General features: G+C 43.1%; 1 protein-coding gene across 1 annotated transcript; it reads right to left on the bottom strand.

Annotated features, from left to right (window-relative positions):
- Positions 1-782: 782 nt before the first annotated feature.
- Positions 783-8,719, bottom strand: LOC147099946 (SKI family transcriptional corepressor 1 homolog-B-like). The gene is made up of 8 exons (XM_085968976.1): positions 6,983-8,719; positions 6,242-6,329; positions 5,397-5,504; positions 4,725-4,796; positions 3,411-3,485; positions 2,843-2,917; positions 2,149-2,214; positions 783-1,452 (listed from the first exon to the last, which is right to left on the bottom strand). The coding sequence occupies exons 1-8, from the start codon at positions 8,714-8,716 to the stop codon at positions 1,355-1,357; spliced, it is 2,316 nt and encodes a 771-aa protein (XP_085825102.1). The 5' UTR covers positions 8,717-8,719; the 3' UTR covers positions 783-1,354.
- Positions 8,720-9,864: the final 1,145 nt, after the last annotated feature.

Below are 9,864 nucleotides of genomic sequence, written 5' to 3'. Positions count from 1 at the left end.
ATCTGACACGGGGGCAGGTTGGCCGCTGTGTGTCACAAACGCTTTAGCGAAGGTTTGCACCCTTGGGCATTGCTAACGAAATTGTTAACGCCTTTCGTTTACCATTTGTAAGAGGGGAAAAAAACCCAACCGAGGAAACCTTCATGAGCGTATTTCCCAGGTCACTGCAGCTCGGACAGTGGTCCCACATCGTGCCCGCAGTAACCCGAGTCAGAAAACTCATCATTATTTACTTCCCAATCAAAACACGCTAGATTTTTTGGGGGGCAGGCTAATTTTAAATCAACACTGATCTTATAATGTGTAATACTCTAAATCCCAGTCTCAAGAGAAAGCAGAGAAAGGGGAAATGAGTGACAAGTCTGTGCAGAAGGAAATGTAGACATCGCGAGGGTCCCACCCTGGGACAATGTGGCAAATGTAAAATGTTACTTTGATTGATGGCCAATATCAGAAGACTCCAAATAATCCGCCCTCTCCCCTGCGCTCTCATCACAACTCGTCTCACAATCTCAACCCTAACTCATGTTGCCCGGAATTCAAAACTCTGGGACTCCTCGCCTCCCTCGGTCACCTCCTTCCGCCTACAGCCCAACAGGCTTTACAAACGCCCCGAGCATGGCCTCACCTAACTCATCCATCTTCGAAAGCTCGCCCCAGCCTCGGTGGAGCCCCGGTGCTGGGGATTGGGCCTCGGTCTTGGCTTTTCCCTTTTCAAAACATTCAGGACCCCCCCTCCCCCCAACAACAACAAATACAATTAAAATATTCAAAGTCAAGAAAACGGTTTAAGGCCGACTTTATTTTAAGAACAAAATCACTTAACAGATTTCCAAACGGAATCTTTATACACTGAATTGCCTCTTAAAGTGCTCTTTTAATAACATCGATAATATACAAAGGTAATTGTGTTTCCCCTTAGATTTCGGGATGAGAAAGGCAAATAAATAATAAATAAATCAATAAATTACAACCATTAAATACCGTACGAACGAAATCACATTACAGAAAGATAAATTGCACATAACCACTTATTTCTTTATGAACAATATTTTTTTTAAATAAGTGGACATTAAGTCAAACAGGTAGGTCTGTCACAGTGACCCTGAGGTCATCTATTCATTCTTCGTATAGAAAATTTCGTGCTTATAGTCCTTGAAATTTATATTCACAATCTCCATCGACAAGTACAGGTACACTGGGCTTCCCCTGGGCTGTCAGTGGTCTGGGTCCCCTCGGCTTCCACATATCCTGGTTTGCATCTTTCATTTAAAACTTTTTTTTAAAATTATTTACAGTACTAAGGATATGATTTTATAACGTCGCTTGCGTGGTTGTGTAAACGGCTGTTTTGTCACTGCGGGAGCAGAGGCGGTTTGAAGGAACAGTTCCCAGTGCAATGTCGCGGGGTCAACATCTTACACGAGAAATGATGGAGGGCGTCATGTGCTTCTAGATGCAGGGAGATGGGAAATGTAACAGAGAAATGATTAGAAACTGGCACAGTGTATCTGAAACATCCTTCTCATCAACATTGATCTGATGCGCACACTTAATCAATATTTATGATCTTATTAAATCCTCTTTTTAAATCATAGCATCCTACAGGACAGGAGGAGGCCATTCGGCCCATCGTGCCTGTGCCGGCTCTGATCTAGTCCCCCCCCCCCCGCTCTTTTCCCACAACCCTGCAAATTTTCCTTTAAGTATTTATCCAATTCCCTTTTGAAAGTGACGATTGAATCTGGCCTTTCAGGCAATGCATTCCAGATCACAACAACTCGCTGTGTAGAAATCCTCGGCTCCCCCTAATATACAATTATTCTGTTCTATCTTCCTTTACTTTCAATGACATTTCCATCTAAAACCGATCAGATCTTTGTCCTCGATCCAGTATTTAACACTTTTCTTTACCAAATTCACCTTTCCTTTAACTTGCTTCGATTCCCATCTGCTTCTTTATATTTTCTATTCTTGCTCTTAATATCGTTTTTTCCCCCTCAATCCTTTCTTCCAGCTTCTCATTCTCTCGTTGGCCTCTCGTCCACCTGAGACCCTGTTCTGTTAGACTAAGGATTGTGCTCGCGTCTATTGTCGCCCCCTTTTATAGCGAGCGTGTCAGTCAGATTATGGGGATGAAGTCATTACCTTTTAGCTTTTGTTGGATCGCATAACGCGCCTTCCTCTCCTGGTCTAGTTCATTGCAGAGCGTGTCTGTCAAAACGAAATGAGTCCATCACTGAGAAAAGCAGCAGAGACGCTTGAACAAAAACTGAGAGAACTTCAGCAAGTCCCAATTAAAACAATCCTAGCTTCTATATGTGTTTGTGGTTCTTTTTACAATCTCTCTCCTTGCTAACTCAAATGAGTTCTAGATGAACTGATAAAAATCACCGCGCTGTTTAGATTTGTCTGAAAAATAAAAACCCCCCGCGGCGCCGCCACATGCTCTGTGCCCATGGAGGTGGACTGCGCTGGAAGGCAAGCTGCAAACCAGTTGAAAATTAAACCAAAGTTAGGCACTACTTCACAGGTAATTTTACGCCTCGATTTTTAATTTAGACAGCATGAAAATTGCAGTAGGAGAAAAAATTCAATCAGTTATTTGTAATGATGCCTTGGAGCCGTTTATACACGGGATCCGAATGCAGGGGCTAATCAGCCTGTACTGATTCGGTAAGGGCACGTTTCACGGTAACATATATATTTTAAAAAAGGGTCAGCGCTATTACAATTGAAATTATTGAAAAATAATTTAACTATAAATGGTTTTAATGCACTCGATGAAATGCTTACTGAAGAGTGCCCAGATCAAGACTATAAACACCTGATTGCATTTTACCTCTAACGATCTGAAGCTGTTGGACCATTTCCTCTCTATAGGCCAATTCCCTCTTCATCTGATCCTGAAAACTGTCTGTAGGAAAGTAGGGCAGATTTCAAGTGAATATTTATTGGCACACTTTTTGTTCCATCCAAAATAGATTTATTTCAAAAAATCGTCTTCGCCTTGTCTATTGGGTTTAATCCCAATTAACGAATTATTATTTTTTCTCTCTCTCTCCTGCAGTTGCAACTTTCACCAATTCCCTTCTCTTTTCTCACCCAAAGATTGTCCTATTTTTGGGCCTTTATATAAGCTCAATAGAATTACATTACCAAAGGAGGAAAAGAGATTTGTAGGCTAACTGTGTTCAGACCATTTCCCCCGTAAGGATTTTGGTAATTAAATATACAATTATCCACAACTGTTTTTATAGGACAATAAATGTGTTAACAAATTGCAATCACAACAGATTTATCCATCAGAATTTGGGAGCAGTATTTAATGTTGTTCAGCTATCTGAAGCCAACAGATTTACTATACCGGGTTAACATCCTTCCCAGATAACAGTTTCAGAGTGACGTACCTTTCAAACTCTGAAATTCACGTTCTAACTTCTTCCTAAGGTCCATCTGTTCCAAAAGCAGTTTTTGTAATTCTTCTGAAATACAGAGAGTGAGGGATCTTAACTCGCTTCCATATTTGTACAGAAACCTGCTGTGAGCATTTGTCAGGGACACTCGTTAAAGGAAAAGCATTTTTCAATCTGGTCCATACATTCAAAAAAAGATGCACATTATCTGAGGGAGGTGTGTGCCATCGGATACCTGACAGTTTGGGTTCTGAATAAAGTGTCACTTCCGATGAGCGATGTCAGTGGGCTGTACCTGGGGCCATGAATGTTAAATCAGTCCTCCCGTGGTATATCCAGCCACAATACACGCTGATGTTCCCATTAACCATCTTAATCATTGATCAGCACGGACTTCTCACGATTACCAGTAACCCACATGGTGCATTCTTCACTGTGAATACCCCGCATCTTCGTTCATCGCTTGCCAACAGGTACAATAGCGCTAACACTTCTTAATTCATCCACACATTCGTATCAAATGATGTTTAATTACATGTCAGCCCGGTTAATACTCGATCAGGTGCAGAACCACTAGCTCCAGAGAAATAAAAACGTGAGCAGCAGCGGTTTACAAAGCCCAACACTAAGTCGTACCACTTGCATATTAATTGACAAGAGACGGGTTCAGATCCGTTTACTTTTCGCAGTAATCACCAGTTTGGACCCAATGAGCAAGTTGCTTCTGTGTAACTCACCAGTTACAAAATAACAACCCATTCCTGGCTCAATCCGCACTGCAATTCGAAAATCAAACGGCGACAAAATAAAAAATCTTAAAACACACTAAAGATTTGAGGCAGTGACTTTCCTCCAAGGGTCGAGAGGCGAGTCAGGGGCACACTCCATAAGGCTACAAAAATGAACAAAAATATATTGTTGAATTCAATTTAAACGGGATAAACCGAGTATGTCAATGCATGAACTCTCGTTGCTTCCTCCTCTCTGTGCAGGCACGACCAAAGCCTTCAGGGAATTCGGTCGTTCCTTCACAGTTTGTCTTCCCTTAAACTTCAGCCCCCAACTTTTAAATGTCGGGATGTTCTGAATAGTTCGAAAGGAAAATGTGACACTCGAGTAAAGGAAAGAAATAGTTGACAACATTAAAAAGATCCTGATTCTCAATCATTTACTGCAACAAAGCTTCTGCAATCCCACTTTCCAAGCCAGACAGCTAGAAGTGTAAAGGATTCTGAGCAAAGGTGACATGGATAGAATCTACCCGAGGTCTCGGTTCCTAAGCAAAATATAGAAAGTCAGAACTCAGACCTTTCCCCATATTTTCAATATCTTTTTCGACCAGTTGGGTTCTCGGGGTCTCCAGTCTAATGCCATCTTCACCTGTGTGATGGACATAAACACAGTTGAACCTTGTCAGATACAATAAGCAGGAACGATTGTTTAGTCTGAAAGTGATTTCAGTCGCTATCTGTTCAAACCTGGTGTGAAAGCATCGCCACAAAGCTCGTGGGGCAGTGTTTGAACTCATTGGCGAGCGTGGGATGTTGTGTGTGGCGGAAACCTTAGAGGTTGTGAGGTGGGGTGACTCTGAGTCGGTTAGTATCTCTGAACAAGAAACTTTGTCTGGACTCTTAAGAAGCTTGAAAAATAAAATGACCCCCCCAAAAATACAGATCATCAATAACAGTTGCACTCTCCCAAAAATGGGGGAATAATGTGCTTAACGAACACATGGGGGATTGCACTGAAGGAGCATGTTATGTATAACATGACTGATATATTACCGTGTGTTTTATTCAATATGCGCTGCGAGCTTTGGTCTTGGCAGTGCTTGACATTATGAATACTTTTTTACATCTTTACATTCAATGCCAAATACAAACTTTTGTAAAAATGGAACGATCCGATTTGGTTTGACTAGAGCGAACTTCTGCACAAATTCCCTTTTAAAGTTGTCGATCCCAAGCAAAGAGCACTCACCCCGCTCAGTGCTGGCCGAGGTTTCCTGGGAGGCGCTGCTTTGCTCCTGATATGATTTCCTGGACTCGGAGTCCTCCGCTGTGCACTGATTGTCTTCGTTATCTTGCTCTTGGAATACAACAAACCGATTTTCAGTGTAAGCAAGCGACATGTGATTCTAATTGCAAGGCTGACAACACATAGCCCCTATCAGCGGCCCCCATAATTGCCTGGAGTTATCAAAGGACCTTTCTTGCACAGTCCCATGCAATCAAGAGAACGCCAGAAGTAGCACAACAGAACCTTTCTATCATCGGGATTGTCCTTTACCCATGCCCATATTCTCTACAGTTTTTTTATTACAAATTTAAAATGTGATTGTTTCACTATGACACGTGAAGATCAACAACTATAGAATGATACAGCACTGGCGGAGGCCATTCGGCCCATCGTGCCTGTGCCGGCTCCTTGAAAGAGCTCTACCAATTAGTCCCACTCCCCCCTGCTCTTTCCCCAGAACCCTGCAAATTTTCCTTTTCAGCTATTTATCCAGTTCCCTTTTGAAAGTTACGATTGAATCTGCTTCCACCGCTCTTTCAGGCAGCGCGTTCCAGATCAGATACCTCGATAACTAGTTTTATCTTCAACCATTAAACGCTGAGCATTTTCTCTGACTGTTCAAGAAACAATTACCTCCCCCCCTCCCCAAACTTAATTTCCTCATGTAAACACTCATTTCAATCTTGTTGCTGTTCACACATGTATGGGTGACGATAACATATACTAAAGTTCAAGAAAGTCTGACGCTTGTGTTGAACATAAAACACGCCTTCACTCAGATTAATGGGAGAGGGGGGAGGGATTACCGGCTGTGTCTGTACTGCAGATGTAAGTGGCTGCAGAGGCCGCCGTGGAAGGATTTTTCACGCTGTGCAAATGTTCATGTGAAAACACCTGCAAATAGATAAAGAAATGAGAGAAGGTTACAAACTGTTACCGCAAGGTATTCATCTCCTAATGCGAGGTCTCCTACTCCTGGGGGTGTTCCAAGTCCCTCCCGTTTAACGAGGGATTATTCTTTTTTTTTGCTTTTAATGTCTCTCTGAACACGACCTCCCCCGAAAAGTCCCCGGGATTTTGAACAAGTGATCTTCAAACCTCTAGTTGGTGCTAATCTCTATTTGCGTGCATTAGTTTTAATAAATGCAACCATGGATACTTGAAAGAGAATAACTCGAATTAGAATGGAGCCGAACACAACAAGCGCCCATTGGCGGCTACAGCACCCGCCTAACTTCAGTTGCAATAAATAGGTTCCTATAATTTGGTTAATTACTCTTATTTAAATGTGTCTGGCTGCTAAGTTTCAGGTGTCAGTAGGGCCACGCCATGTGCCAGGATTGTCTTTAGGTTTCGCTGCATTTCCTGTTTAAAATTGCACATTGATGTTAATATATTCCAAATATATCATCTTAGATTATCTTCGATTTCTCCAAATTGTTTAACTTTCTCTCCACAGACTAGACAAAGTGAATATGATGTGGAGAACATTTTTTTTTTAATTGCAGAATTAACATTTCAGAAAGGACCAACAATATGTTCTCTACCTCGTGAGCTTTCTCTTCCACGCTCTGCTCGCCAGGTCTGGGTTCTTCAGATCCTTGATCGCCAAAAGGTGTTCCCAGGGCCTCTTTGTTCGATATTTCGTGTGTGGGCTCTGGGTTAGCGGGGGTTTCTTGGGGTGGGATCTCTGCCTCTTGGATGGGTTCCACCATGGTTGGAGAAGGTTCGTCCTCTGGACATCTGTTCGACTCCACGTCCACCTCAGGCTCTTCTCCATCGCTGTCTATATCCGGAGACACCGACCTGTAGCTTGAACTCTCGCTCATAAAATCCGGAGACAAGTAGCCAGGCCTGGATCCATTGTACACCTCTCTGTTGCCATAAAGTTTAGCGATGCTCTCCGCGTCTTTGACGACCGGTCGGAAGGCTGAGATATAATTGAGTTTTCGAGGGGTGAGGGACATCCCTTCTATGGACCTGGCCTCGTCTCCCGATCTGTCCTCCTCGTTCCTGGAGTGAGTGCTCGAACACCTTTCGCTGTCTGCCAAACTGTCCTTGGGCGTGTTGGTGCTTCGGTCACTCTGCTCTGACACGTCGATTTCACTCTGCCTGGCATTTGGATTCTCTGTGACTTTTGGCTGGGCCTGTGGATATGGGGGCACCGGTAAAGTGCCAGCGGCGGGCCAAAACATTGGGAAAGAAGGGTAGACAGTGTCCTTGCTACCTGGCCAGAACATGCCAGGCAAAGCTCCCTGCGTCTTCTCCCCCACCACGCTGCTGTCGTCTTTTTTCTGACACAGCCCAAAGGTCGGGAATCCGTAGGGGTGCGGGAACATGGGAGGGGGGATCTTCTGCAACATGCCGAAGCTCTTGCTGGGCACTGGAATGACGGGGTAACTCCTAACGTTGTTCCCAAGGTTTAGACTGCGCCCCTCGTCCTCGCACCTCATGGCCTTGTGGGGGATTTCTGAATTCCTGGGAGGGATGGAGCTGGGTCCGTGAGCTTTCAGAGCAGGTGAGCCCGCCGATCCATGGTTAGGGAGGGTTCTTTTGCGGCTCCCTCCATTGAACATTGCCTTGACATCTTCCCAAGCGTGGGCCAAATAGTCAGACGGAGTCTTGTCAGAGAGTTTGAGGTGCCTCCGCCAAGAATTGAAGTTAGCAGCGTCTGGTTGGGTATACTTAGCGTCCGGGACTCTGTGAGAATGGAAGATGAATTTATTTGGAGAAAAGTACATGTTACAATAGCTGCATTTGATGCATTTGGCCCGAGAGCTGTTATACCTTGCTGGGATGAAGTTGCCTCGACAACCCCAGGCGCACTCATGAGATACATCAAAGGCAAAGTTCTCGGGCAGTTTGGGAGGCGAGTGCTCCCCTAGAAAAGACTTGCAGAGCCTCTCCGCTTCCCTCTTGGTGATCATGCCGCATCTTCTGGAGGAGATGGGCATAGCTCCGGCCCTGCGGAGGATCTCCAGCTGGACCGGGGTGCACTGGACGCAAGTGATACCCAGGGCCACCCGCCTGTTGTGGATCTCGTTGTAGCTGTAGTTTTTCAGCAGGGTGTTGGAGATCTGGGCCAGGCACAGTCTCTCCTGTCCGTCAATCACCAGTGAAACAATAGGAAGCCCGTATAGTATGGCCTCCCCGACTGTGTTAGTTTTCAGATTGCTGGAGCCGGGGTGCTCTCGCTGGCTGTAAGGCTGGAGTTCCTGCTTCGAGGTTGGAGAAGAGGCGGCGTCATTCACTACTCCCAGCTGACTGGAAATCTTCTCCATTCCGGAGTTTCTGTCGAGAAAATAGAAATAAAATGCGCCAAAAATTCTATATCAATATATATATTTATATTACATTTCAAAACGTTTTATGAAAACCGATTAAAAACGCACAGCATTTTGCGACGCGAAGCTTATTTTGTACATTAACTGTGCATATATAATTTGGTGCCATAATTAAAATAATTCATCACACTGTGGGATAGAGAAATATTTCCCATCTAAATAAACGAGATTCTCATTTGTAAATATACCGAACGCTGTCTAAGTATAAATATGCAATTATTTAAGGCCACGTCCCGATCAGAAATATATATATATTTTAAATGCAATTTATTCCAATTAACTGCAAGTAATCCTCTGTAAATTTACAATGTTTTAATCAAAAAAAAATCTTTTTTCCTTGAAAATAATGAAGGATTTTCAGCTGATTTACTCGGACACAAGTTCCCTTTCTGTACAGTATGTTGAGTCTCAAACTGAAAAGTATAATCTGGTGATATTATTTCCATTTTATATATATATATATAAAAGCACTTTCTGCAGTTGCTAAACCCAGCGCCACACTGTTGTAATATCCCATTAGATTAAAAAACTATCGGAGCCAGACGCCACATATACAATACTAAAATGTTTGTACAAAAAAAGTCGAAATTCTTCCTCTTAGAATCCCAGCTGTTAATTTTAATTTTTTTGTGCAATTCCTACCTGCTTTGCTTCACTTCAGGATTCAAGAAGAATCTTGTATTGTGGGACAGGTTAATTCTGTGATGCAGAGAAAAGAAATTGTTTTTTTTCAGCCGTGGATGACTTATCGCAATGTTTAAACCAAGATTTTTTTTAAATTAAAAAAAAAACGTGCTTTAAATAAACTTAGTTGGATTCCGCCGCGCTGCAATCCTTGCGAGACATCATCTTGCTAAATGTATTTAATCCAAAAACGGAGAGAGACAGGAGGAGCGACGCGGTTTAAGTACTCCAGCGATTTTACAATAACGATTGATACGCTCAATTAGTAGTTACATCACATCGCTAGCCCGGATCAGATAAGTGAATGGGTTTAAATCGGGAGTACTTCCTGCAATATAGATCACAACTGCTGTTTGGGGAAACATTCTTGACTTAAGATTTTACAAGAAATGTATGTATAA

The sequence above is a fragment of the Somniosus microcephalus genome, chromosome 27 (genome assembly GCF_052327205.1).
Source record: "Somniosus microcephalus isolate GS21.2 chromosome 27, FLI_Smic_1.0, whole genome shotgun sequence".
NCBI classification, from domain to species: domain Eukaryota; kingdom Metazoa; phylum Chordata; class Chondrichthyes; order Squaliformes; family Somniosidae; genus Somniosus; species Somniosus microcephalus.
Note: the sequence above shows the minus strand (reverse complement) of the source record. Positions and strands in the feature narration are given on the sequence as shown.

What these genes read in the sequence shown, in the direction of transcription:
- LOC147099946 (XM_085968976.1), bottom strand. Translation starts at nt 8,716, where the DNA reads ATGGAGAAGATTTCCAGTCAGCTGGGAGTAGTGAATGACGCCGCCTCT. An exon ending in TGGAAGAGAAAGCTCACGAG is followed by an intron (nt 6,330 to 6,982) that starts GTAGAGAACATA and finishes ATCTATTTGCAG; the next exon opens with GTGTTTTCACATGAACATTT. An exon ending in CTCGGCCAGCACTGAGCGGG is followed by an intron (nt 4,797 to 5,396) that starts GTGAGTGCTCTT and finishes TCCATCACACAG; the next exon opens with GTGAAGATGGCATTAGACTG.